This window comes from Haliaeetus leucocephalus, unplaced genomic scaffold (assembly GCF_000737465.1).
Source record: "Haliaeetus leucocephalus isolate CR32 unplaced genomic scaffold, Haliaeetus_leucocephalus-4.0 Scaffold228, whole genome shotgun sequence".
Lineage (NCBI taxonomy): Eukaryota > Metazoa > Chordata > Aves > Accipitriformes > Accipitridae > Haliaeetus > Haliaeetus leucocephalus.
The window spans coordinates 21,921,796-21,949,594 of NW_010972664.1; the positions used below are offsets into that span (position 1 = coordinate 21,921,796).

The 27,799-nt window shown below is 39.3% G+C and overlaps 1 protein-coding gene across 1 annotated transcript in view; it reads right to left on the bottom strand.

Moving 5' to 3' along the window:
- The window catches only part of POLQ (polymerase (DNA directed), theta), a 53,407-nt gene that overhangs the window by 19,435 nt on the left and 6,173 nt on the right, over positions 1-27,799 (bottom strand). Inside the window, exons 5-19 of the mRNA XM_010567683.1 lie at positions 24,026-24,134; positions 21,156-21,375; positions 19,085-19,229; positions 18,841-18,987; positions 17,545-17,757; positions 14,184-14,326; positions 12,514-12,723; positions 11,456-11,593; positions 8,885-9,078; positions 8,451-8,575; positions 6,725-6,968; positions 5,291-5,931; positions 2,759-4,828; positions 1,595-1,738; positions 780-976 (exon numbers count right to left, since the gene is read on the bottom strand). Coding sequence (XP_010565985.1) covers positions 780-976; positions 1,595-1,738; positions 2,759-4,828; positions 5,291-5,931; positions 6,725-6,968; positions 8,451-8,575; positions 8,885-9,078; positions 11,456-11,593; positions 12,514-12,723; positions 14,184-14,326; positions 17,545-17,757; positions 18,841-18,987; positions 19,085-19,229; positions 21,156-21,375; positions 24,026-24,134 — 4,940 coding nt within the window. The remainder of the gene's footprint in view (positions 1-779; positions 977-1,594; positions 1,739-2,758; positions 4,829-5,290; positions 5,932-6,724; positions 6,969-8,450; positions 8,576-8,884; positions 9,079-11,455; positions 11,594-12,513; positions 12,724-14,183; positions 14,327-17,544; positions 17,758-18,840; positions 18,988-19,084; positions 19,230-21,155; positions 21,376-24,025; positions 24,135-27,799) is intronic.

The window sequence follows — 27,799 nt, forward strand, 5'->3', positions numbered from 1 at the left end:
CTCCATTTAATACATGGAACAGTGCAGGGAAAGATGCTACTTTTATCGGGGTTTAATTTTATCCTAAAACTATGTATTGGTATGAAAAGCTAAATTTGTCCTTGTGTTGAACACCTTAGCTACTTACCTGCAGACTTTAATATTGCCATGATGCTATTCAGCCCATGTACGATGCAAGCTTTAAAAATCAACACCAGAAATTTCTATGCATTTAGAGCTTTTCCTAACAAGCACAAGAAGGTGTTTTTACCTCTTTCCAGTATTTCATGTGAGTTACAGATGGTACCAGAACCTCTTGAAATTACATGTAAACTTTGTTTTGAGAAAATAGTGGTAGCAAGGTGGTCCATACACATAGTGGGTAAATCTTTTGCTTACAAAGTTTTCTGCTCTCAGAATCAATAATCTGACTAGAAGCACTTCTGCCATTTTAGTCCCAAGCTTCTTATAGCAACAAAACAAGAGTTCAGCTGTGTCCACTGGGACAAGGGCAAGATTTAAACTCATTCTCCCCACCCAAGCAATCAGACATGAATGATGAATGTGTTAACCTATCACTGAACCTGTTCTGTTTCTCTTGCAGGCACCATCAACGCACATAGCAAAAGAAGTCTCCTCTAAATACTGTTCTAGATTTCCCACTGAAAGAAAATTTCACTAAATCCCTGCATATTCAAATCTAAATAACAGAATGAAAGTACCAGAAGGTACTCCTGTGTTTGCACCGGTGTGTTTAAATTAGTAGTTTTACCCAAGCTAAATTTTTTAATCCTGCAAACCTTTGGGTCCTCAAAACTTCCTTCCAAGGAGATGCCACAAGCCATCACCAGAGTCTTGTAGTGCTGAATGAAGTCATACATGACAAGTGAGCGCTCCTGCTTGGGCTTCTTCTGCAGGTACAGCTGCAGATGACACAATCTCTCTGTCACAGATAGGTTTTTGTCCAAAGGTGGCGGTGCCAAACTCATACTGATTTCTAAGGCAGGAAATACAAGCAAAAATATTGTTTTACCCACTGTGTGATAAGAAAGGCAAGAGAAAAATCTTGAATGCAATCACCTATCGTACAAAAACTACAGTTGGACTGTGAACAAATAACAATAAATCTATACCAATATTATATATTTTATCAAACCAGACAAGGTTCCCAAAAGGAATATGCTGTGTCTGTACTACTAAACAAAGGAGAGCCAGGAATCAAACCCTAGCCATTAGCCCATGTAGGACAGATTAGGTTACATTCAACATTCAAGTGACAGATTTGTTCTGTAGAGCAAAAATTGGAAGAAGCTAAAAGAGAAAAGCAAGTAAGCTAAAGAGAACATAGGAGTAAACTAACATTTTAGCCATACGCATGCTCAGTGCTTGAGCCAATTACCTGGCCTTATTATATAGCAGCATAGAAGTATCCACAGCAACATGTTCAAGGGTGTTCAGCACTTAAGACTGCAGAATAACATGGCTAAATCACTCCATCACCAGCTGAGCTGGGTTTGGAACACTCAAAACACTTCCAAGAACCTATCTGCTGAAGTGAAACACTTTCCTGAAATGCAGTGTCATGCAACACAGCACAGCCTGTCCACTCACTTACCAGTCTGATCTTGTATCTGCTGCAAAGAGATATAGTATGCATCTTTTCCACCCCAACATACTGCCAGTCCAACTACCAAGATGTCTTCACAGCCTCTGACAGGAAATCCATCATCTTTAACTTGCATCCACTGAGGAGAACTTCCTAAAGGAATAATTTTTAAGTTACAATTATAAAATGGCATCCATAAACACAGAAGAGTTTGGATCCTGAAAATGCAAATACATACAGTTGAGCCTAAACTTCTTAAAAGTGAATATATACCTTCATTTTTATCTATAGGTAAAAAACCCCAAAACCCACATGTTTATAATAGCAAAACTTTCTCTTAACAGAAACAACCACCTATATAGCATCCCTGCAAAACTCTGGTCTTTCATAGCAATCTCTTCAAGACTTGAGACAGAAATGTATTCCCTCCTTCTACTCTGAAAAACATTTCACGTTTGTCTATCAAAAATATATTTCAATAGTTAAGAATTTTTGTTGCTGTTGTGATGGCAATACGACAGCAAAGAATCTAACTCTGCTTAATCTTGTTGTTTTAAAGGAAGAGTATGTTTATACAGCAGCATCAGCGAACTGCAGCATATGAATACTTCTGTGGAAAAAAAAAAATGAAGCAATATTGCAACAACCCAGAGACTGATCTGAATTTCACACATGCATATATCGAACCAAGTTTACTTTTTGCAAACTCAAAAATATTTAACCTTGGTTCAGAGGCAATCCCACAAGTAACACTGCTCAGTGGAGACCCTAAACAATCTGTACAGTTTACTGTTAAATATAGTATTCATTTTAAAATATACTAAAACTTGTTTTTGACATGGAAAGATACACACGATAAAGGGACTGCACAACACAGATCCATTTCAAAATTAGACACACAATGAAACATTAAGAATATTTAGATGCTCTCACATACAAACAAGCTGCTGACACTTCATTACTATCACCAAAGACCTACCAATGAAATGCTTGACAGCAATTCTCCATCTCCTACTAACACTCAGCTCCTTTGCTTTACTGAGTCTGACAATACTCAATTATTACCAGTCATTTTCCTCCTTTTTTGCAAACCCTTTCCTTCTCCACTCCTGCCTTAAGCTGAAGATGCCATCCTGCTGTTCACAAAATAATGCATTGGAACATAGAACTGACCTTTTTTGAATTTGCCGCCAATCGTTGATTTGGGAGACAAAAGACATTTTGTTCTTTCGCATGCCACTGAGATGGAGAATCTACTCTTCTCCTTCCATTCTGCAACAAAAGTCTGGAAAAGTTCTTTGTCACTTGCTACATCAATAATAGTGAAACTTTCAGCACTTAAAGGAACAAGTGGAAAAACATCCTGAGATAGCTGCAGTGAAAAGCCTTGGTCTATAGTGGAATCATCTTTTATCTCACCAGTCTCAACTGGGTCTACAGTCCCAAGACTGATCTGGAGTGTTTTTACCACCTGCTCTGCATCGCCCTCGCTGTTCTGCTGTGGGTGAATCAGCTGCCCTTCGTTCATGCAGGTGACTTGTCTCTTTCTTGCAGGTTTCATAGAGAGAGAAACAGAACTCTTTGAAAAAAGCTCTTTGGGGGGTGTTGGAGGAATAAACCCGTTATTACTATCTGGCAGAGGACAGGATGTTCTGTTGCTTCCCTTGAGTCGAAGTGTTATGCAGTCTGTTTTCTGAAGATCCGAGTTTTCCGTTTTGTTTTCTTTAACCTTGAAAGAGCTTTTTAAATCCTGGCATGTGGGCAAAGGCTCTGGCTGACAACAGTCAGATTCAAAAACTGGATCTGGCTCTTGATTAACAATAGGAGCAAGTAACTTTTCTTTCAAACAGGAGCTTACTGAAACTGGTTCAGTGCCTGAGGGACTAGGCCATTTGTCTAATACATCCTGCAATCCTGGGCTTAGTTCAAATGAGTGGTCAGTCCACACCACTGGATGAGTTTTCTTGTCTAAAGCTTGCTGGTTTCTCTGGAGCTTTTCACCGTGATCTCCTGCTAAAACCTTTGGTCTGGGGTCATTGTTAAAAATCACTGGGTTTCTTAATCCTGACTGACCATGAAATGTAGAAGGAAGATCCTCCAGAAAAGACGGGGAGTTTGCATGATCTAAAACTTCAGCTATTAGATCAGATGATGCTAGAGACACGTTGTTACACTGCACAGGATCCTCATGCTCTTTCTGATTGCCTCTGACATCAAATTTATTCTGAACAGTCCTTAGGTTCTGCAAAAGACCATCTGGAGGAAGCAAAGCCTCTTGCTTCTCCACAGAGTCCTTTTTGTCAGCTTCCATGATGTGAACAGCTGAAAGGTCACTGACATTACTGAAGCTATCATCAAACAGCAAGATATCACTCATATTCAGGCTTGTTTCAGGGACAGGGTGGCATTCTACTTGTACAATGTGCTCACTACCAAAAGGGGAGTTTGCTTTATTAAGGTCTTTAGACACACTCTCCCCTTTCACTGAATTTTGGGTCTGGTAACCTTGTAGAAAACTGTGTAGCTGGGAGTCGGTCACTGACAAATTGCTTTCTTTAAGGCAAGGTGCAGATTCTATTTCCTTCGCTACAGGTTGTAAACTAAGGCATCTAGACTCCAAAACATTATTACTGCAGTGCTGAGCTGTGCTTTTTGCAACGTTATTTGTTGTGATAAGACTTGATAAGCCCAGTTTCCTAACTGTTGCAGCCAGCCTTTCATCAGTAGCATTCTCAGTCCGTGAAGTGCTTAGTTTCTTGGAGATTTCCTGCCATGGTATTGCTGCCAGCTCTGAACCTTGTATTCTGTGCTGTCCTGTGATTCCAGCTGCTCCCTCCTGTTTTATTATCATCTCAGTTTGAGTATCCAATGGGAAGCTGTCTTCAAAGTCTCTAGAGTCAGAAAACAGATCAGAGGATGAACCATTCTGAACATCATGTGCATTGCAAACACCTCTGGATTCTACTAGAGAGTCTTTCAGAAAATCCTTAGGATGACTGTTGGCTTTCTGCAGTGCTCCAGCTTGTAACAATATTCCATTGGGCTTTTCACTCCCATTTTTGCCACAATTCTGAATCTGAATATGGCAGGATTTATCCTCATCAGGACAAAAATGCACAGGCTTCCATATCCTGCTGCCATAATGGACATGTCCACTTCCAGAGCAGCTAGCAGTTACATTACCATGATTTGTGTCTAAAGCCATCTGCTGCTTACCAATCATTGCCTCAGCACAGCTCGCATCTGTTTGCATTTTATTGATTTTATTCTGCTTATCATCAGTATTTTCATTTCTCTGTATCCTAGCACTACCAGATATTACTAGACTTCCTACAATATTATATGTCTCCACATCGTTGTGTGGAGTACTCTGCAATGTAACAGGTGCCTGAAAACATGCTCTCCCCTTAGACATGCCTTCCTTAGTGATGGTAGGCTCTGTAAATAATCCTTCCATTTTATCTTTCCTCTCAAGATTAATTTCCCCCATCAGTACAGAATTTGAGACTTTATGAGTTACAGACCCCGTTTCCATAAATTCCTTATTATTTTGATCTGAAAAAAAATTATCTGTAGAGATGGTGGAATGGAAAGTAGGTGGCTTTTGTATGTCTATGCTAAGCATATTTGAATCTTCATGAAATGACCTGTGCGGTTTTGAAGCAGTACTTTTGTTCCTAGTCCGGTTTAAATGCATGTCCGTACTTTTTATCAATCTAGACACTGAAGACTTTGTTCTCAATGTTGGTGTTTTTCCTTGTTCAGTAGGGACTTCTGGAATTGCTCTCCTGGAATACATCTTGGTTTTGACCAGAGAAATTCCTTCTGGGTTTTCATTATCTCTGCACATTTCTGGCCGTTTTCTAGCACTGCACACAATAGCATCATTGGCTTCCTCTGCTCGAGCCTGTCTCCTGCATGGGACTTCACTCTCAAATCTGGAGTTTTCTGTACTGCTACTGCTTAGTCGCCTTTTATATCCCTTTTTAATATTTGATAAGTTTCCAGTCTGAGAACCAAGGCCATTACAGTCTTCAGCTCTGCACCCTTTGTTGTTTAACACCCTCAAAGATTCAGAAGACTGCTCTCCATTTGATCTATGTAGTCTGTCTTCCAGTGCTGACTCACTGATGATTGTAGAGGATGTATCAGTCTCAAGAAAAGACTCTGGGTTCCACTGCACTCCCATCAGTGCCAAATCCTGCTGGAGAAGTGCCCTGGCTTCCTCCACAATGAGGGAAGCTGCTTCTCTTTCAGTTAAGCCTTGCATTCCAGCCATCCAGATGCTGCGCACAGTCCGACGCTCCTCTGCTGATTCTTCATCTTCATCCACAGCCCTACGAACGCTATGGGAAAGGTAACAGACAAATGTAAACTTTCATGCAGAAAATGACAAACAACACAAGAAGATGGCACTATTCTGCTTTGCTCCCATTTCAATTAGCTTCACAGCTTCCTTGCTTCACAGAAGCACTATATCCAAGATATAATACACTTAATAGAAAATAGCTATTTCAGTTGTCTATATGTGAATTGATGTTGATGAAAGCTATTACTGCCTGCATACCCCAGAAGCATTCCGAGGTTTCTGTGTCCAAACATGTACCCCAGATAAGTCACAACCCCCTACTAGGGCAAGATCCAGGTCTGAATCAATCCTCCTCCATGCACTGGTATCCAAAGAAAGGAAACTTCAGGAGCATGAACCAGACAGGTGTCATAGCACAGTCCAACAGGTACTTGATCAAGGAAGCTTGTCATTGCACTAACACGAAAATCACAAGAGGATCTCCAATGATACAGAGTAATAAATCATCAAGGTGGAGCTTCCTTTTAGAGGCAGCAAAAGGTCTCCAGAAAGCATTAACAATTCACCTAGGACTAAACAGTGCATTGAAAAGAGGAACGAGAAGAAAATTTAGGTCTCTCAAACTTATACTGCAAATAAAAAATGCTTCTATTAATTTCAAAATAATCACGGAATGACTGTGATCAGTCATAGAGACCTGCAAGTTATTTCTAACCAACGTTTGGCACCAAGTCCCAAAAGGTTGTCATACTTTATATTACAGGTTTCATCCTGTAATCCTTCACCTTACAAACTCCTTTACTTGACTTCTGGACTTACTGATTTCTCACCTTTTGAATGGTACTGAATTCTTCAGAGCAATTGCCACATCATCAGGATGAGCTTTAGCAAGATCAGCCACTGTGACAAAGCCAGCGTTGTAAAGCATCCTAGCACGCTGTGCATTCAGCAGAGACACTCGTACCAGGTCACAAAGCTCCCTATGAACCCCAAAAGTGAGGCGGCTCTGGAACTGAGAGAGCAACAGCTCCATGTTGTACCAGCCCAGTCGATTACAGAAAACTGTTACCATTCCTGGAACACAGAAGTTACGTCAATGTCTTCACTCCGGCTCCAGTTCTACTAAGCTGGATCCGTTTTTCCCCCCCCATCTGAATAGGCATTCACTTTACATCTCTCACCTTCCCATTACTTACAGAAACTAACTCATGTTTATTACAAATATGACTAGGAGCTGGTCTCACAGAACTCAATCTAGAACTAACTAGTTTATCAATGAGGTAGAAATTCTGAATGACACTGTTTTTTCAAAGACGCTAATCTTGAAAGTGTGAAGCACATGCATATCCTGTAACAGGATTCCTGTGAACCAAACACACTGAAAAAAAGAAGACAGAAAAAGCAGTGATGAGTGGCAATAAGAGAAGCCACAAATCTTTTGAGGAAAGCCAGCACTGATGTCTGTAAGAGCAGAATTTGGCCAGCAGAACTTCAGTTACTGAGAGCATCATAGGAGGTAGCAAAGCCTGCGATAAAGGTTACAATTGCAGTCCCCAGAACATGGGAGGAGGAAAAGAGCAGGGAAAAGACAGTTTCTTACTCACAGATTGCATCTACAAATTATGAAAATAACTGAAAGACACAGCATCCCTCGCTATTTTACAGCGATTAGAGAATATGACTTTTATCATATCTCTTAACTATATGTCATGTCAACAGTTCATTTTACTTCCCAAATTACTTTTGTGAAAATTTTTAACACTGGAATAGAGAATTATGAAACTGCTACAACAAAAAGTTATTTATACTACCAGAATTAATTTAAACTACTCTGCATCAGTTGGCGTGACCTTTTCATTTTGGGGCTTTGACTCATGCTGCAACCCACACATAGGGTTTTGCAAGTTGAGCTAAAGCTATCTTAAAAATTGAAGACCTGCTTATGGAATAATGGAGGACAGGCAATGGAAAAAAAAAAAAAAAACAAACCTCGGTCACATGGTGGGCTGTTACTTCTACTCCTACAAAATCCTCTTGAGGAAGTTAAGTTAAATGTGACAGCTATCCGACCTCTTGTTATCTGGTGATAAATGGCCTGGAAACTACTCAAACTGTTTTGAAAACTATAAACTTATACTTTCCAGCCAATTAACTTTGCAACCAGAAGGAAGTCATGCTAAGTTTTAGAGACCCCAAACTTCACCCATGCTGAAAGGTACTCTTTCCTGATAGAGCAAAACTTCAGAACAGACTTGTACTTAATTTCCATACTTAGTATTGAACAAAATACATTCCTGCACAGTACACGGGTGATTTCCACAAACCTCAGCATGCTACAGCACTGCTTGATTCCACTCATCTGGCCCCCTTCCCACAGCACACTCTGTGGTTCCATCTCAAAGCAGGGGCAACCACAGATTAAGCTATAAAGCTGGAAGTGGTTTTACAAGACTGATTGTTGTTAGTACCACACTGCGGCTATCTTATCCCCATATCTGGAAGGAAAGAAAACAGACTAGCCTAAGACTCCTTGGGTATTTTGCCCATACAACTCACCTGCATAGGTGGCAGCAGATTGCTGCAAGGATTGAAGCTGGCCACGACTACAGCCGTATTTCTTGGTCATATCCTTTAAGGGAACCTCACTGATTAAATCCAAAAGGGCAAGACTGGTGAAAAACCTGTAGAAGTAGTACACATGGAAATAAAATCATCACCCAGGGCACATTAGTGTACATGGCAAAATGCACTGTGATAGCATAGGACAGAATGGTACTACAGCATAGCACACAAAAAAAAGAAGATGGCTTTCAAAAACATCAGCACAAACATCTTGTGCCAACAGTATTCTCAGTTCAGAGCACACCAGATCCAGGTGCTCTGAGCTATCAGCTCACTCAGCCAGAGAGCCAGTTCCTGAAAACAGACACAGAGCCTGTCCACATGTTACAGCCTCTAGTCTTTGCCCATTCACACCCATTTGTGGCTACCTTTTGTGGATGGCCATTTGTCTATGCTGTTTCTCTGTTTTAGCTATGATTTTGCCCTTTACAGAACGAGCCAGAAAGCCTTCTTCAATCCCCACCAGCTCAGCCACACGTTTCATTGAGGCAGGCAGCTTCTCCCATAAGCAGAAAAACTGGTACCAATCAATTGTGGTCCACTCCTCATACACCGGGGTGACCTAAAGAAAATAAGGCAATACAAAAAACTATTTCAGAGAAACAAACAGAACAGAGCTCTGGGTAAATAAAAATACAGTCTAGGGAATGCAGTTAGAGCATCCTACGCACTACTGAGAGGCACTGAGTCATGACCACGTACCCTGAAGAAAGTAAAAGCTCTTCTAACTTAGTTTTTTTAATATTTGTACTGATGTGATCTGACTCATACGGGTACTCTTATGATTAAACAATTTGGAATCTTTGTCAGATTGCTCCCTAAATCTGAGCCACTAGAAGATTTATAAGCTGCATCTTTATTCTCCTTTAACAAAACAAAACTTTATTCTTTTTTTAAAAAAACCTGACAGATACCCATCAACCTCTTAAAACCACTAGCAACCACACTAACCACTGCCACATCATCTGATAAAGCAGGACAGAACATAGATTTTGGCAGAACTCACTGAAGCTTTTGTTTACCCAGAGTACAAGAAATCTCAGCTTTTAACAACACTAACGAAAAAGCCATCTGAAGCATTCACAGACTTTTAGACAGAATACCAATTCTGTTATCGTTCAATCAGCACAGTCAGTTTCAGTATGAGGAGACAAAATGTCTTCATAACTGTATCGATATACTGCAAGATTAATTATTTTGAAATAACTAACAGTTGTTAGTTATATATAGAGAGAGAGAGAATACCAGATGCCTACATAGCTGTAAAATCATCTATGCCTGTTCATCTGCTAGGAAGAACAAGAGTTATTAAGGTGGGAGATTGTCTTTTGTTGTTTGTTGGGTTTTTGTTGTTTTTTTTTTTTTTTCTTTAAAGAAAACTCTTTTCCTAGCCTAGCAAATACTTATTTGTTTTAATCAATTTTCCTAAAATACAAGGTCTTGGAATTCAGTCTCATATTTGTACAAGTAAAAGATTCAAGCCTAAGAGAATTAAAAAGCATTATAGCAGATAATTTCCCTGTAGCCTACAAGGAACATGTGGAGAACAATTCTTAAAAACAAACAAACAAAACCAAACCAGCCACCAAAACTAAACAAACCTTCGGCCTTCAAAATGAACAGACTTGCAAGAAAGGCTAGCTTAATGAAGAGAATCTTGAGAACATTTTGTTCAACAGTGTCTTTGATTTAAAATAACATTAGACAAGCTGCCACAATTAAAAAGTACAGGGTAAAAAAAATATATTGCCATCACTGTCTCTAACCCAGAACATGAACAAAATTCATCCTTTGTTTTTCTGTTTTGGATATGCAAACAGGGAAAAAATTCACTGGTGCATGACACAAAACAGTCCACTTTGCCTAGTAGAAATCAAACAAAATTTAATGTGGTCCTCTAAAGCAGAGATATGGGTACATATGGGACACTAGTAGACACCCCTCCCCCCGCTCCCCCAAAAATCCTATCAGTATGAGCCAATAACCAGGTTAATGAACACAGCAGGCAGAGACAGGCAACCCTCAGTCTCTTGCCTCTCCCTGTCCCCTAGCTCAACACCTCTGTAACCACAAGCATATTCTCCTTGGAGTCAACTTTTTTTTCAGGCAAGATACCCAAATTTTGCCTTTGATTTATCAGCCTGGTAAAGAGAATACACTTTATACTTAAGGAGGCTAAAGACAACTGTCAAAATTCAGATGATGATTGCACGATAGGCCTCTGGCAGCCATGAATCCTAAGATGTTCACTGCAACTCTATCTTGTTTCCTCACTAATCTTCACAGGTTCATGGCTTCCTCTCCAATGGTCTTAAATAGCATTGCTTAGCTTTTTAAATGTCCATGCACGTAAATCTTGACAAACTTGGAGACACTTTCCCCTCAAAAGATTTATCACGCTCCTTCCTTTAGCCCTGGCAGTATCACCAGGCAAGTAAACTGAATCAGAGATGAATTTTGCTGTTACTGAACTGAAGGCCCATGCATAGGAAGAAAGCAGTGTAGTTCTCTGAGGCTTTTTGTAGGCAAAATTGATACTAAAACCCCAAAAGTTTTCTGAGCCTCCAAAAGCATTCTGAGATGCAACCTGCTGATCCCAAACACACAACAAAACTAATTTGTTTACCATCAAGTGTCTCAGAAAAATTACCGTTATCCTACAACCCAAACTTACAAAGTTCTTAAGTCTTTCAAAGTCAGGAGTGACAACAACGGGCTTAGACGGACATGCAGCACCTGCCAAAACAATAGATGCTATGGGAACAGACTAGTTCTGACAAACATTCAATTTATGAACTTGTCGTCATAAAGGATGAGCTAAGCAAAGCACAAAAAAAAACCCCTACGTACATAGAGCCCTCAAAAACTCTGCACTGTGCTTTCTCTCCTTTCCTTCGTTTTGGCGGTACTAAATACAAAACACAGAATGAGGAACCTACCAAATAGACAATATGCAGATCATTCTCCAGAACAAAGCTTTTCATAGCTCGCTGCAGGTCAGCAAAGATTTCCATGGCTTCAGTTGGTGAAAGAGAAGAGGAAAGAGTAGCTGAGCCAAGATGTGTTGGATGATATACCTTTGCTGTTAAAAACAAACAAACAAAACCAACCACACACACACAAAAAAACACACAGAGAAACAGTTAAGTGGAAGTTTTTATCTCATTTCCAGGTTGCAATGTATTTTATAGATATCAATTCTACTAACTATTCCCAACTGCTTTTTCAAGAAGAAATAGCATACTTCTCCATTCTGAAGACAGGAAAATGGAAACAATAAAAGGTTTAGGCTTGCCTAAGCCTAAACTAGCCTTTTTTAGAGGCCAGATCACAAGCTTGGATCCCTCTAACTATTCAGACTAACAGTTATGATAGCTATTTGAACAAAAAACACCGGAATCCCATCTGCCATCCTGCCTAGGAGCTATCATTTTGAGTATTTCTTTCTCAGGAACACCAAATATTTCCTATCATCTTTTCTTAAATGAGAGATACAAATTAACCTGTAATGGGGATTCTTACTATTACTGTAAGAGTCTCATCCTTAGCCATTTTGAGAAAATAGCCAAAATCAGGAAAAAATGCAACCATGTACACCAAGCAGTTCTAGAAGAGACTTGCAGTCACTTAGAATGTGCTGGTGGTTCTTCAGAAAGACAAAAATCATAGTCTACAGTTAACGTGCACAAATCCTGTAGTAAAAGGATGCCTTGTTTAAAAGTATTTTGGGAATTTATAGACTAGGATGCATCAGTCTTAGAGGTGATATGCAGAGAGAGGCCTTCCAAGAACACATGCATGCAAAAAAAAAAATGTTAAAACAGGTATGAAGACACCCTCCAGAAAGCTAAAAAAATTCATGATACACATGATTCTTTAAAATAAAAACAAACATGCACAGAAGTCCTCATTAAAAAGTTACATTGAGCATGTACCCAGCTGCAGAAGATTTACTGATTCAAAACTGCTAACTGCAATCACTGGGAGGAACACCAACATTACCTTTCACATCATTGCCAGAGTCCAGAACCTGAATGAATTCATTTTCTAGCAACCATGCCACACAAGCCTCGATAGGTCCAGTCTGTGCTTTGCCTTGTGCTTTCTCATTTCCCCACTTGCTTTCTTTCAAGCTGGATGCAAGAAGAGTGCAAGAAGCATAGGTCTGCACATCATCTGGAGTGTCGGCCAGTCCCCCCACTATGATCTGTTGAAGAAAACTACTTGTTCATATTGCCAGAGAAGCAATAGGATGGAACATCAGATTGGAGAATCAAAGAGACTGATCCATCAGATATCTAAGTTTTAAAGAACCTGAACAAGAGAGGAACATGAAGCAAAGCAACTGCCAACCTTTAAGGATTTTTCTTGGCAAAAAGTTAGACACCTTAGGTAGAAGAAGACTAATCTATGGGAAAGAATGAATTATAAAATCTTATTTTGATACTGGACATACACATAGTAGCAATTTAGATTTGAGACTAACCCTAGGCGTTTTGCTTAGCCAACATTGTGAAATACTTTTAAAATATTAGAACACAAACTGCAATTTTCTGAAGACAAAAAGCAAAGCAGGAAGGAGGAGCTCTCCTAAGGCTCTTCAGCATAATGAAGTTTTCTCTTAATAAGTGTGAATGCTATACCCCATCTTTTTTTTTTTCCTGAGAGTGATTTTTTTTTTTACCCTTAGATTTTGTTCTCATTTTGTTTGTCACATAACTGCTTTTTCCTTTTGAGTCATTTCCATGCCTGTGTCTTCCTTGAGAAAGCAAGGTGTTTAGCTAAAAACTTTCTTTCATGGTTTCAATGGATTTTTTTCATGTTATAAAGCAACATCACCAGCGAGGAGCCCCCATCTTTCAGATAGCCCTTATGTAGAAAAATGCATTTAGAAATTCCATTGGTCTGCTAAAAATTCAAAAATCTATGGAATCACAACCAAGTTAAGTACCACAGCAGCTTTCACAGGACAGTAAGAGTAGTACAGCAAAAAACTGTATTTAAAGAGTCTAAGCTCAGTTCAAGCCCAAAAGCAACTTTGGAAAAGGAGATAAGCTCACCTGTGTGGAGTAACACCCTTTTGGTCCTTTTTACTCCCGTAGGAACCCTACAAAGGAGGGCAGGCTAGAGGGAGTGAATTGGGTACAACACCCATTTGTTCACCAAAAATGTACTTTAAAAATTTCTATCATTTCTGTGCAAAAGAGGTAGATAAGTTGAGTAGGGAAGTAAGGGACCCTACAAGGTTCTACAAATGTCATTATGGCCCAATTCAGTCTACAAAGCCTCTGGGATCAGTAATTTACAAGTGTCTCCCAGTTAAGACTGTCAGGTCACACATGAAGTTTAAGAATTACACTTATTTCTGCCTGCAGTTTGAGTATATCAAAATGCAAAGGCAAAGCTTAGTAACCCTTGCTTGAGTGTGCTCACATCCTAATCTGCAGCAAGCAGAGACTGAAACATACCAAGCAAAATGCTGAATACTGAAGCAAGCTGGCAGACCCAAGTAATTGTCTTCTGAAGATGCTTGGGTTGACAAGGGAGGAAACAGTAGAAAAAGAAAGTGCACAGAAAATATTTGATGGTGTCACAAAAGAAACCATCCTATAATTACGAGAGTGCAAGCACCATTCTAATCCCTCTCCACGTACAGGTGTCCTGTACCTCAAGTATTGCTCTCTTCATGCTAGAAGCAACACCTTCCCCTTCTCTTCTAAGCAAACAACTGCAAACAGGCTTCAGAGATCCCTGAAGTAGAGCAGTTCCTTTTGATCTTTCTGAGGGCTTGCAAACTAAAATGCTCTCACCTATAGGAAAAGAAAACAAACAAAAAACATTACATACAGATCATCAAGGACATATTATTGGAATGGAAAACTGTAGATATTTTTGAAAAAGCTGAATTAAAAAAAAAAGAGAAAAACCTTTGCAACCTTGAACAGTGTATATCCATTGCTATGTAAGAGCCCTACAGATGCATAATAAGAACTAAAAGCAGAGCAAACTTCAAAGTTACATTAGCCTGGTCAGGGTCTTGCCAAATCAGCTAAGGAGCTTCCATAGCCTCACTTTGCATCTGCTTTGCTGCTGAACCACTCTCGCTTCTTCTTCTTCTGGAATTGACTGGAACTATAATATACAGTGGCATCAATTTTTCTTCTGCACTACATTATTGAACTGAAAAGATTCTCAAAAGCAAGAAGAAAACATAAAGGCTGCACAGCACTTTGACCATTTAAGTCAACCAGCTTCCACTCCCGAGATTAAATAACACAGATACCAACTTAATTCAGAAATCCAAAGTTATTAATCTAAGTAATTATGCATTCTCTGAAGTTTCCTATATGCATAGATATATATAGAGAGACACACATATATACACACATAAAATCTGAAGTATCCTGAATGGTACACTGAAAGTACATCTAAACATACCTTACCCTAAAATTCTCTATCAGACATTGTTAAGTTAATCCCTAACTACTGAAATTCTGTGGGTGACAAAAAAGTTCCCAGAGCTATGAAACAAAAATAAAAATAATGGGCCAATTCCTTTAATGAGACAATAGTACAGACCAGCCACGGAAAATGCAGTGGTCACATAAAGGAGATTTTTTCAACAAAGACATTACAGACAAACTAGGTCCCTGGGAGACCTAGCTAGTTAGAAGCTTTGCCAATTGGCACAGGATAAATGAATTATAGGTAGGACAAGCGTGCCTTTGACTAAGAAGAGACCATTAGATTTGGATTAGCCATAGAGTAAATATCATAATAGGTTTATGATAACTTGTTAAGATTTAAGTGCACATCATCTGGACACCAAGGTAATTTTGGTAGTGGGTATCTTAGTAAGATCCTAGGAATGTTAAGTTATGATAGAACTGTAGCCGTAGTAATGCTACGGTAATTAGCAAATCCAGAGGTAATGAAAACACAACTCCACTTAAATTTAATGAACAGAATAAATACCATAAATTCAGTGTACTTAAGTAACGAAATACAGATTAAACATGATTACATAAATGAATTACAGGATGAAAGACATGCTCAGAGGATGTGTCTCTGGGATTTTTTTTATCCTGCCAGGTGAAACTTTTGACATCTGTTGACTGTGTACTTTTGCCAGAGCTGAGAGTACAGAAGATAAACTGCCTGTAAGCATTGTTTTGTGAAATGAAAGCTTATTTTTATTTTAGCAATCAAGAACATTCACTCATTTCATATTTGGGTTCTGATGTGACCTACAATTCCCTCTGAAAACTTTGACTTTTCAGTGTGATAAATCTAACAGAAGATAGGTATCCATCCACTTGACTCTACACTGTCTGACAGTCATTCAAGACTTGGGGGAAACCCTTTCCCAAGATGCCAGTGAGAACCTAAAGCCAATAATTGCAACCTAGTAAACATTTAAAAAAAAAAAAAAAAGGGAACTAAGCTGTTCCAAGATCCCTTATTGAACATTTCAGATGAGACAGGAAGTCCAGGTTAGCATCAGACTAGACAAACACCAGAAGACTCCATTAAAAGCAAAAAAGGCCCTATTATATTTCTAGGTTTTGTTCAGCTATATTGAACAGCTTTACCTATTTCACCCTGGGAACATGACAGTTTTGATGAATGCAAAAATAATCCAATTTAATTTTCTAAAATGGTGGTTTTAAATTTCCATCAAATCAGGGAAAAAAAAATTAAAAAAAAAATCAAAACCTGAGACAATCAAACACTACAATGTTGGGAAGGAAGGAGGAAATCAACCCAACAGCATTTATCTTCTGTCTGTCAGCTGAATTTCATACCCACATAAGGCATTTTTTTCCAGCTGAAGTTGCTCTCCTCCTGTCTCCCTACTCTGTGAAAGAGTAGCAGCTGGTAATGTAGCTTTATGTTCTCATCCAAAAGACTCTGTGGAGTGGAAGAAAAATGGTACATTCATGAAGCTCATCAGCATAAAATCAACTGCTTACTGTGCAAAACACAGTCACATCAGAACTGTCAAAAAAAGGGTACTAATTATTGTAACTTGAAGGGAAAAAAAAAAAAGAAACTTCAAGGAATAATGTAATTTTACACCTGCCAGCTACACTCAAATGACAAAGTCTGGAAAATTTCAAAATACATCATGCAGCTGCCCTTTTCTTTAACACATAGGGATAGCTCACAGAGATATAGGTCGCAAAATGCTCTGTTGCTATGCTACTCCGGCAAAAATAGAAAGTTAAATGTAAGAACAGTCTGCTTACATCGGGTTCCAGCAAGCACCAATCAAACCATCAGTAGGGCAAATCCCACTTCCTACTTCTCTTGAACTTCTTATTTTCTACTGTGTTTATACTTGTATAATACAATTTTTCCAAATACCATCCATGAAGACAAATTTCCATTGCAAATTAAAATAACAGGCAGGATTATTTTGTTGAACATAAAATCAGTGCCACTGTATGCATGAAGACATCATATTATCTAAGAACTACTGTTCATATTTCCCATATATCTGTCACATTCCTATTTTCAAGATCCATAAAAGTTACATAAAGATACATAAAAGTTAAGTTTAGCGAAAGTTTAATAAATCCAAATCAGAACTTCAGACAACAGAAGTAGTTTGTCAAATTATGGTTGTAGACTTTAAATGCATTTCTTACATTTTAGGTCTGTCCAGTGAGAATTCTGTAAATTTTCTCACTGAAAGTGTAAACACTTTCGTAAACTGACCATGGATCACAGAATTAAGGCAAATGAACAACACAGCCTTAGAAGCTAACAATAACTGAAAGGAGTAAATAGCCCCTTCCTGAAGTAACTGACACACAAATACCAAAGTAAGTCTCATGCGGTGAAAAGAATCCCCTGGGAATTACAATTTTTACACCTTTAATACCAAACAAATTCATCTTGATTAACTTAATCATACTGAATACCAAAGGAATTCATCATGATTAGTCACTAATTGCGAAGCACTGCCCTGGATTTAATCAGGTTAACACTGTTCTTAGAGAATATTAATAAAGCCTCTGCTTACCCTCTGTGTCTACTCCTTTCCTGCCAGCCCTTCCAGCCATCTGCTTGTAAGCAAGAATGTCCAGCAGTCTGCCACCAAACATGGGAGTTCGTATAATTACCCGGCGTGCAGGCAAATTCACTCCAGATGAGAGTGTGGAGGTTGCTGCTAGGACTCTAATCAAGCCCTGGTGAAAGGCTCCTTCAATGACGTCCCGTTCTTCAAAAGTAAGACCTGAGGAGAGATGACTTTTAGCGAACCTAGTAGTGCTGAGACTGCATTTAAGAGCCAATAATGTTACTGTCAAGCAAGAGAAAGAACAAATTTAATGAACATTCGCCATTCAGTGTTAGGAACTAGACTCACAACCCTACCTCAGTTAAATTCTTTCAAATCGTAAGCGAAGCAAACTTTCATCATTAAGTTTTCATCATTCAATTGACAGTAATAGTTATAAACTACCTTTTCTAAGGTGCTTGTACACATTGTAGCAAGATGAACAACTATTTACTACATATCTACAAGTACTGCAAGTAAATAAGTAAAGAAAGAAATAAAATAAAAAGAAGAAAACTGGATGTAACAAACACAGTAAGGAACTGGGATTTAGTAATTTACAGTCCTGACCCTGGAAAACTTCTTCATTATTTCCATATATACATATCTTTCTATGTTTCCTTGAGGGCTTCTTGCCAATTTTATTCTTGAGAAAGCAATTCACACTCTATAAGCATTTGGAATTATTTCCCCTACATATTCAATGCCATAGCTACTGTTCTCTCTTCCAGAGGCAATGCTTTCTCTCAGTGGATCAACAGGTGACATACATTATTACCTTCTTAAAGAAATAAAAGATCTAGCCAGAAGCGTTTGTGGCACATGCTCCTTTTATTTTTATTTTCATTGTTATACTTCTATTCTTCTATTTACTCATCTATTTCAGTATTAAGTTGAGGAAAATAGCTCTGAAATACTCTGGCAGCTTTAGAGACAACTTGAAAATGCTTGGGCTGCAAATCAGCTGATTTTTCAGCCATTTCACAAAAAAAAAAAAAAATTTAAGTTGTACTTAAAAAGTTGCTGTTATCCAACAGAACAGAGAGAAGATTTATCATAACAATTTGTGAATTAAAATCTTCTGCCACAATAAAAGAATTTCAGGTTTACCTCTAACTGTGAGAATCTCAAAGCATTTTAATTCAGTCATAAGCTACAGAAGGCTTTGAAAAGCAACTGGTAAATTGCTGCCAGCTACAGCAAAAAGAACCCACATGACTTGACCATTACAGAATTCAAGACCAACGTATTCAGGAATACCTGCATGATGAAATGCCACTCCCCATGGCAAAGTACGTTGGAGCACAGAGTCCAGGCCTGAGATAGAACGCTTAAGCTGATCCAGAACCTCATCAATCCCTTCTCTGTCCACAACAACAGGGGCAAGGGCTGAGTTTTTTGCAGAACCTTGAGAGAGACAATATTTTTATAGTTTCTACTAAAATTAATTTTCGTTAAAGGTACTGTGTATACTACAGTCTTCTATTAACTACTTTTCTCTTACTCTCAGCCTGTTGCAAACTGTAGAATTCCCTGGCAATGATGTCTGCTAGCTTCTCACACCAGTTCTTGGATGGACAGAAAAGCAGGACTGAGTGGCCATCACAAACAGTCTCATAACACAGGCTCACAACATGGTCTTCATCTCCCTGAATTGAGACAAAATATTTTCAACGCACTCTCAACACTGAATGGAGTTTGCAAATGCTGTCATTCTTCTGTGTCACAGTAGGAATCTTCTACTTCAAGTCAGAAAGAGGAGCAAACAAAGATGCAGCACCGTTATCTTCATTTCTGTCTTGCTTTAGGAAGTCCAAACACTAGTATGACCACATTGTTGAGGACAGCCCTAGACCTAACCATGAATAAATCTAAGGCTTTACATCTTGTTTTCATAAATCTGTTTCTGAATGAAGGCCACACAGTGCACAAAAAAAAAAAAAAAAAAAAAAAAAAAATCACTGCAACCTCCATGTCATGGCTAACAGCAGTGGGGAAGAACTAGGAAGAGCCCCAAGGGAAAACATGCCTCTACAGTAACTAAGGAAGACTTATCAGCTGGGATGCCTGAACTAAAAGCATGAGATGTAGTAATCAGCATCCCCAATAACATGCACCCAGCAAGCACTGCTGACCAAAGACTGCAAGTGTTCAGAGCACAGTGGAAGGCTTTTATGGATGCTTATATAGGTGTGCACACAAAACCCTATTGTTTACAGCTTGCCTTTTTGGTTTTAAGATCCTAAGAGAGTTCATGCAACTGATCTGTTTTGCTTGGTTAAGCCAGATTCTCTTCCAGCAAGCAGGCCAAAAGAGGAAGAGAAAAAAGGTAGGCATACAAGTAAGAAATAAAAAGCACTAAAATGCAAATGAAAACAGGGGAGCAATGGCAGGAACTGTATATATACACATCAAAAGCTCGGTAAGGATTCAGCCAAATTCAGCAGAAGTGGTGAGGTCATCAAGTTCCCTTCCCTAGTGCTGTTTGAGGTACAGAACAGAAGTCTGAAAGTCCAGTGATAGATTTCAAGCCCAAAAGGATCACCTGGTCTTACAAAATAAACCAACTCCCGTAAACTGTTGAGTCATAAGCCTACTTTAGTTCTTTCTCTCACTTAATTACCTATGCAAAGCAACCACTTCAAAAAATACCCAGAAAAGGAGATGCAACATCAGCTTCTCAATATGACCACATAAAAGCAAGCTTCTAGATAGTCTTGTCACAGACGTTTCCTTTTGTTTCTCGAATCCTTTTTCTTTGCTGTGCCACCATGCTACTGATAACAGAATGTTTGCACACAAGGAGAACTGGCTGCAAAGCATTCCAAAACATTGCCGGCATTCAGCCCACATTGTCCAACTACTACACTAGTATTACACAGAGCAGTTGAAAGGACTGGACCCTTCAAAGACTCCACAAAAAAGGAACCTACAAGTAGGAAGTGCAAATTTCCCACTGCTACGCATTTGGTTCTTCCAAATCATTATAGTACGTTACCCTTAACTTTTCATACCCTTTTCAAGTGCACAAAAGTACTAAATACTGGTAACAGATTCAGAAGAATCAGGATGGACATCTGCCTTCTAATCAGTGACAAAATTAGATCATTTAGCAGTTTAACATAAGCAGGTTCAGTACCACATTTTAATGCAAATATATTCTCCCAATGATTAATGCAAATTCCTTGGCATAACTAGGAAATATTTACCTTCATTTATGAAAAGTCAACTAGATTCCAGGACACAAGATAGAGTAGTGGGTAAGGAGAGAATCAAGCTCTTTATACCTGTCAAGTGCTCAGAAACAAGACAGCTGCAAAGTCAACTTTGTCTTCAAGTCTGATTCAAGAAACTTTAAGAACTTCATGAGTGTGTTTTGGTTTGGTTTTTGTTTAAATCAGTAGAAGACAAAAAAAAATTTGTCCTTAGTGTAAGCATATAAACTATGAAGTAAATAATGAAGTTGGGAATGTCATCTATTAAAAACAAAAATTAAAGACATACCAGTAGCTGTCTTTTTAACTTTAGCTGTACGAAAGGGGTTAACCCAAAGCCATTGCTCAGAGTTTTGTTACCTTTAGTTGAAGCTTGGGCTGGAATTCTCGCACTAAATTCATGGATGAGTCATAAATGTTGCTGCCAATTTTCACCCATTCCTTGAGGGGCACAGGACGAAAATCCGTACAGTATAGCTCTGCATCTAACCATGAGGCTAGGAGTCCCAAGTTAGGGAGAGTAGCACTCATGCCTACTATCTGTATCCCACCAAAACCAGGACTGGTTACCTTCACCTGTCTGGAAGCGGTTAAAAGAAAATTAAGGTTAGTGACAGGCTACTGTTCTGGAAAACAGGATTCAGAAAAACTAACTCAGTCTACTTCCTTCTGGAGTCTAAAATGCAAAAGTATTTTTTTCAACTTCTTGACAAAGAAACAAGCCATACTCTACTTTTAGCAAACACAATGTCAGGTTATGCACTGATAACAAGATAATTCAACTTTTTATCATTTTGAACATAAACTTTAAGCTTTTTCAGGTAACAACAGCCATAAACTGACTGCATATTTGGAGAAACTGAAAACAAATAAATAAATCAACTATTTCCTTGCCATTAACAAAAACATGGAAATAAAGAAATGGTCCAGTCTCCACTGCAGTCTTTCAAAGCTTAAATGCCTTAATCGAAACACTTCCATTTGTTTCAATTTCAGGACAAATAATACTAGACTAAGGGTCTTCCTAGAGCTGGGAACAAAAGCCCTCAGTTCAGCAAAGAAGAAAGCAGCTTTAGTTCTCAAAGTGCTGAACAGCAGCTTCCACTAAAGGCAGTGAGAAGTAATGGACTCTTAACAGACCTGAAAACATAAACCATTAATTTAGATACCCAAATGTATATTTTAATTCAGGCTTTTACATCCACACAATAGGGGAATTTTTATGCTTCTAAGCCTATGTTTAAAAACTACTCATTTGCATTACACTGAGCCACAAATTGAGACTTTAAAAAATAAAAAGGTCTGACAAATCAATGCGAGCTCAGAAACAGCCAGAAACTTCTTAGAAGATCCTGGTAATCCTGGCAAAGACAAGACAGAGGAAACAAGACTGCCCAGAAGCTAAAGTAAAAAAGGCCAGTCACTGACGAGACAGAAATAAGGAAGATGTGGAGAGGCAGACTTTCTCTTATCCAAGTTCTTCAAGCATTTGCTAGTACAGCTCCGCCATCTAGGTTGCAGATCTCTCCCCCTAAAGCAGCTTTTGACCTTCAAGGATTAAAAACGTTCCAGCTCCACAGCACACTCTTTGTCTGGGGAAGAGAAAAATCTGCTGCAGAATTTTGTCTGGGTCTGCAAAAGCCTCGCAGAGAAGCAAGGGCACCCATGCTGGCAACAGCCATCAGAGAACTTTCTCTTGGTGTGAAGACACAGCCTTATACTTCAGTGGGACATCTGGCTAACCGCTTAAAAAGCTCTTAAAAGCACTGGTCATTCTGATAATTGGTCCAACTGGACAGTGTTTAAAGAATTTGGATAAAGGGGGTCCCATTAAATAACAGAAAAAAAAAAAAAAGCACCACAGACTTGGGAGGACATTTGAGAGAAAATGTGGTCTTCGGGCATCTCAAGTGGATTCCAAAACAAAAATAGCAGCCACTTCCTTCATGTCAGAAAGTGGCACAGGGAGCCACTGTCAACCTGACCATGATGAAGAGATGGAGGATCTAGGCTCTAAGCCTTCACCATATAGGCGCTAAGTATTGCATCTTCCCAGGAACATTCCTTGATGCATCTGTCCCCTTTTCCCCCTGACAAATGTTTTCTCCTTCCTGCTTCTTCAACGCAAGGGAGTAAAGCAGAGAGTAGACCCGCACCTGTGCTGCAGCTACACGATAAGCCGCCAAGGTAAAAGAAGTGGCAAAGCCACTCACACTGCTCTGAAGTGTACTGGCTTCCAGGACTTATGGGGAGAATATGAGAAAAAGTCAGAGGTGATTAGACCCAGAACACTGCTGGATCCTGGAAATCAGGATGGGAAATACTGGCTAAAACATCTGGCAGAGAGCTTGTAGAAATGGCAGTTGTCCCAGAAATAAATAGGTAGTCTGTGCTTAGCCCAGCACTGGTACGACTCACAAGACAGCAGCAGAGAAAACTGGCAAAATCTGGCCTTTGGTGCTAAGGGAACAGCTGATTTTGACTCTTCTCTCAGCACCACCAATAAAGATTAGGAATATCAATACACAATCTCCTCCATTTGCCTTCGTCTGTGTTCAGGCACTATGGAGCTGCTGGACGGCTTGGTGCTGGAGATCTAGGTACTGAATTCTTAGAAGCCTCTAAAGCTTTTCTGAAACATCTCATCTGTTCCCCAGTGTCCAATCATTTGTGCTAAAGGCAAGAAACCATGCAACCACTAGGCTGTCACATGTTATAAGCAAAACCACAGATCACCCTGAGCAGCGCTAACTAAGCAGGCTACTGGCGCATCCTCTTATGTCTTCTGATCAATTCACCATTGACAAGTTAACAGCATGCCCACTCTTCCACAATACCTGAACATTTCAGTAGGATAAACAGCCTATTCCATGAAACACTGAAAAATTAAGCAAGGCCAGTCCACTAGCAAAAACGTTAAAAGAAATCCAAAGGTTTTTAAAAAATTTAAATAGGCTAAAAAAGTAAATGAAAGTTTCAGCCTTATTTCTTTTCCTGAGAGAATGAATCCCATGGTAGCTCACAAATTGAAAACCATGAGGAAAAGAGGTTTTGACTACAACAGCAGGCCTCTGAGAGGTGGTATGATGAGACCTTAATAACTAAAATAGTCTAAGTCATCAGTCTCATAAAAACCCTGGAGCTAACCCAAATTTCCAACCACCCAGAGAACAAAACATTTAGAGCCATCCATAATTAGCATTAAAAGATCAACATCCTGGTCTACCCACCGTTTTGGAGCCTTCTTTGTAACGTATCTAACTTTGGTCAGAAGGAGTTCCAGCAGATATCCTCGATGAGAGTCTCCCAGCATGTGCAACTCATCCACAACCACCACTCCTGATAAAGAGAAGCACTCAGGTTATATCTGACAAAACTCCAAACTGAGAATAGATGGCCTTGATCCTTTCATATTCCACATGATGAACTGAAATTTATACTTGCAAATCCAGCTGCGCTTACCAACACCACTACGGCTTCCTTCTGTCACTGATGCTTCCGAGAGACACAAATCGTGACCAATGTCATGACATTTCAAACCCCCCACAACATCACACACACACAATCAGCTTTTAAAAAAATAAATAGATAGACTTGTTAGTCTGGCCACCACACAAAACAGCATTGCAGCATCTATACTGTAACCTCTCTGCAAGTAAAAAAACCCAGGCTTCAGAGTGTCTGCAAAGGAACATTCCAGCACCCAGATGAGCTAGACAAAAGCTCTGTTGACATCACTGTCTTAGTTAAAAACATCACTCCTTACTAATGCAGTAATGTCAGAAAAAACCCCTAGAGCAGATGCAATTTCACTGGCATACCCTGCTTCCTATTGTATCTTTTCTCACTAACCAAACCTGGAATGAGCACTACTATTTAGCTTTGGCTTCCTAATGAAAAAAGAAAAACCATCTTACATGACTGCTCTCTTGTCATCCTACCTCCTGCAAATGACTTTTTTATTCTATTAGCCACCTCCATCAAATTTGTAAGATGTGTAGAAATACTGAAAAGAATAATGTCTAAACAGCTTTCTGAATATCAGCAGCTGGAGACAACAGACCAGATGAGGGTCTCCGCTGAGGAAAAAACAGAGCCACTACAACTTGGCCACCCAGCGCACCTCCTGCACACATCCCAACTAGCAGCAGTATACACCCTTTCTGGCCCGCTGACAGGGTCACAGGGACATGGAAGAAGCTGAAGGAAGGTTAAACAAAAAAAGCAGGGCACAGGGGACACAAGCTTTCATTAGTTCTGCTGCTGTGGAATTTTTTTTCCTCTTTGGTGCAGCTATGTAATATCTTCCTGGTACAGCTAAAATAGCAGGAGCTTAAGGGCAAATGTGACCTTATATTATCTGTTTCAATGCTATTTTTCCTTCTCTTTTTTTTTCTCTCCTTCCTACGTATGTTCCTTCTCTCTCCGTCTGTTTTCTCCCCCCTTCTCTTTCAAGCCACTTAAGTTTGAAGAGTGCTACACTGCTTCATAAGCCTCTTTTACAAACTCCCACCCATCCAGCTCCTCTGTCTTCCTGTACTTCCTCTATTCTGTGCTGGCTTGTAAAAAATGGTATCTCGTTGGTCACCAAATACATATTTATTCAGCTACCAGAAAAAGCTTCTTCCTGCTTCCCAATACAACAGTCTGTCTGAATTCTTCCAGCAGCTGAGACAGGACAGTGTAATCAGATATCTACCAAAGTAAAATTCATACAAGTTACCTTCCCAGTCTTTGTGCCAAGCAGCAGCACATTTTGCTTCCTGAAATGAAGAATAGAACACTAGTGGTACCTACAGGCCAAAGCACAGGGAATGCCACTGTATGTCGTACGGGCCACTTGTTCTATACCTTCTGCTGCTACTCAGCTATAATACATATTCAAACCCACGCTAAACCTGTGTACTGTATTGCCCTGGCAGTCTGCAAGCTAGTGAGACCTGTCACACATGCACAGTGCTCTCCTCTATTCAGGCAGTACTTAGAACACACCCACTGGGATAACACAGCAGGAGCAATCAGGGAACCAGTATCTTTCCCAATGCCATCCTCACCTTAAAATGGAATTGCAGCCAAGGAGGACTACAGGTATGCATGCAATGGTATTTTCTACTGAACAACAAGCTCAGCAGTGTAAGTGGGGCCAGAATTCTGTTATACTGCACTGCTACTGAAAATGAGGCTAGCCTTATTCTCCTATTTCTGTCTGGAAATTAGGTATGTCCATAGAAGACTGCTGAAAAAAACTACTAAAAAGTACCTAAGAGCTGTCATACATGTTTACTGTGGAATAATTAGGCTGCTTTCAGTCCACATCCTGTTTAAAACTAAGAAGTTCTGAATGACAGGCAAGGAGGATTTGATTTTTTTTTTTAATACAATTAAACCAGTAATTTTTTAATTTCAACTTTAAATTAAGAAAAGAAACAAGTATCACTACAGCACATTACAAATCCATTCCCAGCTGACACATTGAAAAGGCGTCAGATTCTTCTCTAATCTGCTTTCCCAAAAATTTCTTTAGCATCAGTGACAAGGGGCTGAACAAGAGGAATATCATCTCCTGTGTACCTGGATGTTCAAAACTGACACACATTATATAATAATTAGCAACACAAAATTGCTTTTAACTGCTTCATACAGCAAAGAGAGCTCTGCCAGGCAGAGGATTTGAGTTTCTCTCAACAATTTCCAAAGGCAACGTGAGCTATCAGCAGGGGGTTGACATCAACAAAAGGAACAGCTCAAGCTTGAGATGGAATCCAGCCAGAACTGCAGTCATCTCCCAATAACTCATCTCAAAAGATAAAACACCCTCATTATGAACTGGTCTAAATTTAGAATTAATTAGAAGACGAGGTACAATCTTGCAGTTTCAGACAAGCTTGCTTTAGGTGACAGTTAAACTGGCATTTTCAGCTCATGCCCGTGTTTTGCAGCTTTTATGAAAATTTATCTCCAAATAGAAATTTTGTCAATTTCTTAATTTAAAGATGATTTTTAAACTCAAATTTAATTTAAAACTTAATTTCAAATAAGCATATAAAGAAAAAATATATTTTTACCCTTCTTTCAGTTATATGGTCATATTGGGGCACAAGGGAAATGGAAGGTTTCAGCAGAGGTGTTTTCAAATGGCGAGAGAAAAACATGATGCTTTAAGGAGGTATTGGAGTTGAGGATACATATTCAAACTCAAATCTTGTAATCGCTTGCCTGGTTATACTTATATGACTCTTCTCAGGCACATTCATCTTAGATAGCACAACAAAACGTAACAATGGAATGGAGGTACCAACCAAAGGGATTTGGCGTATCTCTAGCTTCTGAAAGATGATATCATTAAACAATACTTTTTAGTATACCAAACATGCTTCTAAGGCACCCAAGCCAACATAAATATGGACATCATGACCCCACTCTCTGCCTTATGTTGGCAGTACAGCTTGTACAGTGTACTGACCTAGGATCAAACCACCCCTATTTAAAACAAACAAAAAAACCCCCTTAAGTAGCCATATATTGAAATAACTAACTGCACGATCACCAGTTTTCTTGCAAGGGAAGGGGTGAAGAGGTACATTCAAGAATCGGGCTGGTCTGCAGAAGCCTCAATATGAATGAGCTTAAAATGCTGCACAACCATGTTCATCCACTCATCTTCCAGCCCACTAGCAGTCTAAAGCGTTCATGGTGATCCAGCCCCTATAGACCCAGGTATGAATGTGTTATCCCATGATCTCACACTCTGAAAAAACCTGCAAGGCTTTATTTCCCTTATTCTCTCTTGTGTTTAAAAAACTCTTCTGGTCTACAATGCTGCAGAATATTATGACACCAGATGCACATGGAACAGCAGTTTCATAGGTGGAGGTCATGGAGCAGTTTGATACTCATCTCGTTTTCCAATTTTTATATTCTTAAAATAGCAACCACCTATGTTACAGGCCAGAGTGAATATAGGAAGGATTACTGTATAAAATATAATTGGTATAGCTTTACTG